This window comes from Chrysochloris asiatica, unplaced genomic scaffold (assembly GCF_000296735.1).
Source record: "Chrysochloris asiatica unplaced genomic scaffold, ChrAsi1.0 scaffold00059, whole genome shotgun sequence".
Taxonomy (NCBI): Eukaryota; Metazoa; Chordata; class Mammalia; order Afrosoricida; family Chrysochloridae; genus Chrysochloris; species Chrysochloris asiatica.
The window spans coordinates 79271-80049 of NW_006408577.1; the positions used below are offsets into that span (position 1 = coordinate 79271).

Here is a 779-nt window from a genome sequence, read left to right on the forward strand (position 1 = left end):
GCTGGTGAGCTCAAACCACTGACCTTGCAGTTCAAACGGCTTTACAGTCTGACGCATTAACCCACAATGCCACACCAGGACCTAGTAGGTGCTTAAATTTCTGACTTAAAATCATTTAAACATTTAGAGAATTTTTTTTCCTTCCACACAGCAACTGTATGCTGACTATTGTATGCATTCTATATCCTCATTGTTAGTTACCATTGAGTAGATTCTGACTCAGGGCAACCCCATGCTTGCAGAGAAGAATTGCTCCATAGGGTATTCTAGGCTGCATCTTTTGGAAGCAGAACACTAGGCCTCTCTCCTGAGACACCTCTAGGTGGGTTTGAATTCCCAACTTTTTGCTTTGTCTAACCCCTTAACTTTGTATCACTCAGGGATGTATAATCAAGTGTCAGCCTCAAGTAGCAATGAATCCTGATTCAAGGTACATTACCTGTTTGAGCTGAATTTCTGAATTAACATGAACATCACAGATTTCACAATGAAATGTCTTGTTCTGTAGTCCTGACCCCTTACTGCCATTCTGTATCTTTAATCTTGAGCCAGGCCTAGGATAGGATTTAATTGGGCCAGCCCCATTGCGAGCTTCAACCATTGTCTTGTGTTTAGAGCCTAAGACAGAAAGACACATATATTAAATAGCTATTTAAGAGCTAAGTGATGCTTATTTTTGCCACCCCTTATAAGGAGCTCTGGTAGCGTAGTGGTTACGAATCGGGCTGCGAACCTTAAGGTCAGCGGTTCGAAACTACCAGCCGCTCCGCGGGAGAAAG

The 779-nt window shown here is 42.7% G+C and overlaps 1 protein-coding gene across 1 annotated transcript in view; it reads right to left on the reverse strand.

Moving 5' to 3' along the window:
• Positions 1 to 439: 439 nt before the first annotated feature.
• The window catches only part of ZNF385B (zinc finger protein 385B), a gene marked incomplete at its 3' end in the record, with an annotated part of 619213 nt that continues 618873 nt past the window's right edge, over positions 440 to 779 (reverse strand). The window contains exon 8 of the mRNA XM_006864058.1: positions 440 to 618. Coding sequence (XP_006864120.1) covers positions 440 to 618 — 179 coding nt within the window. The remainder of the gene's footprint in view (positions 619 to 779) is intronic.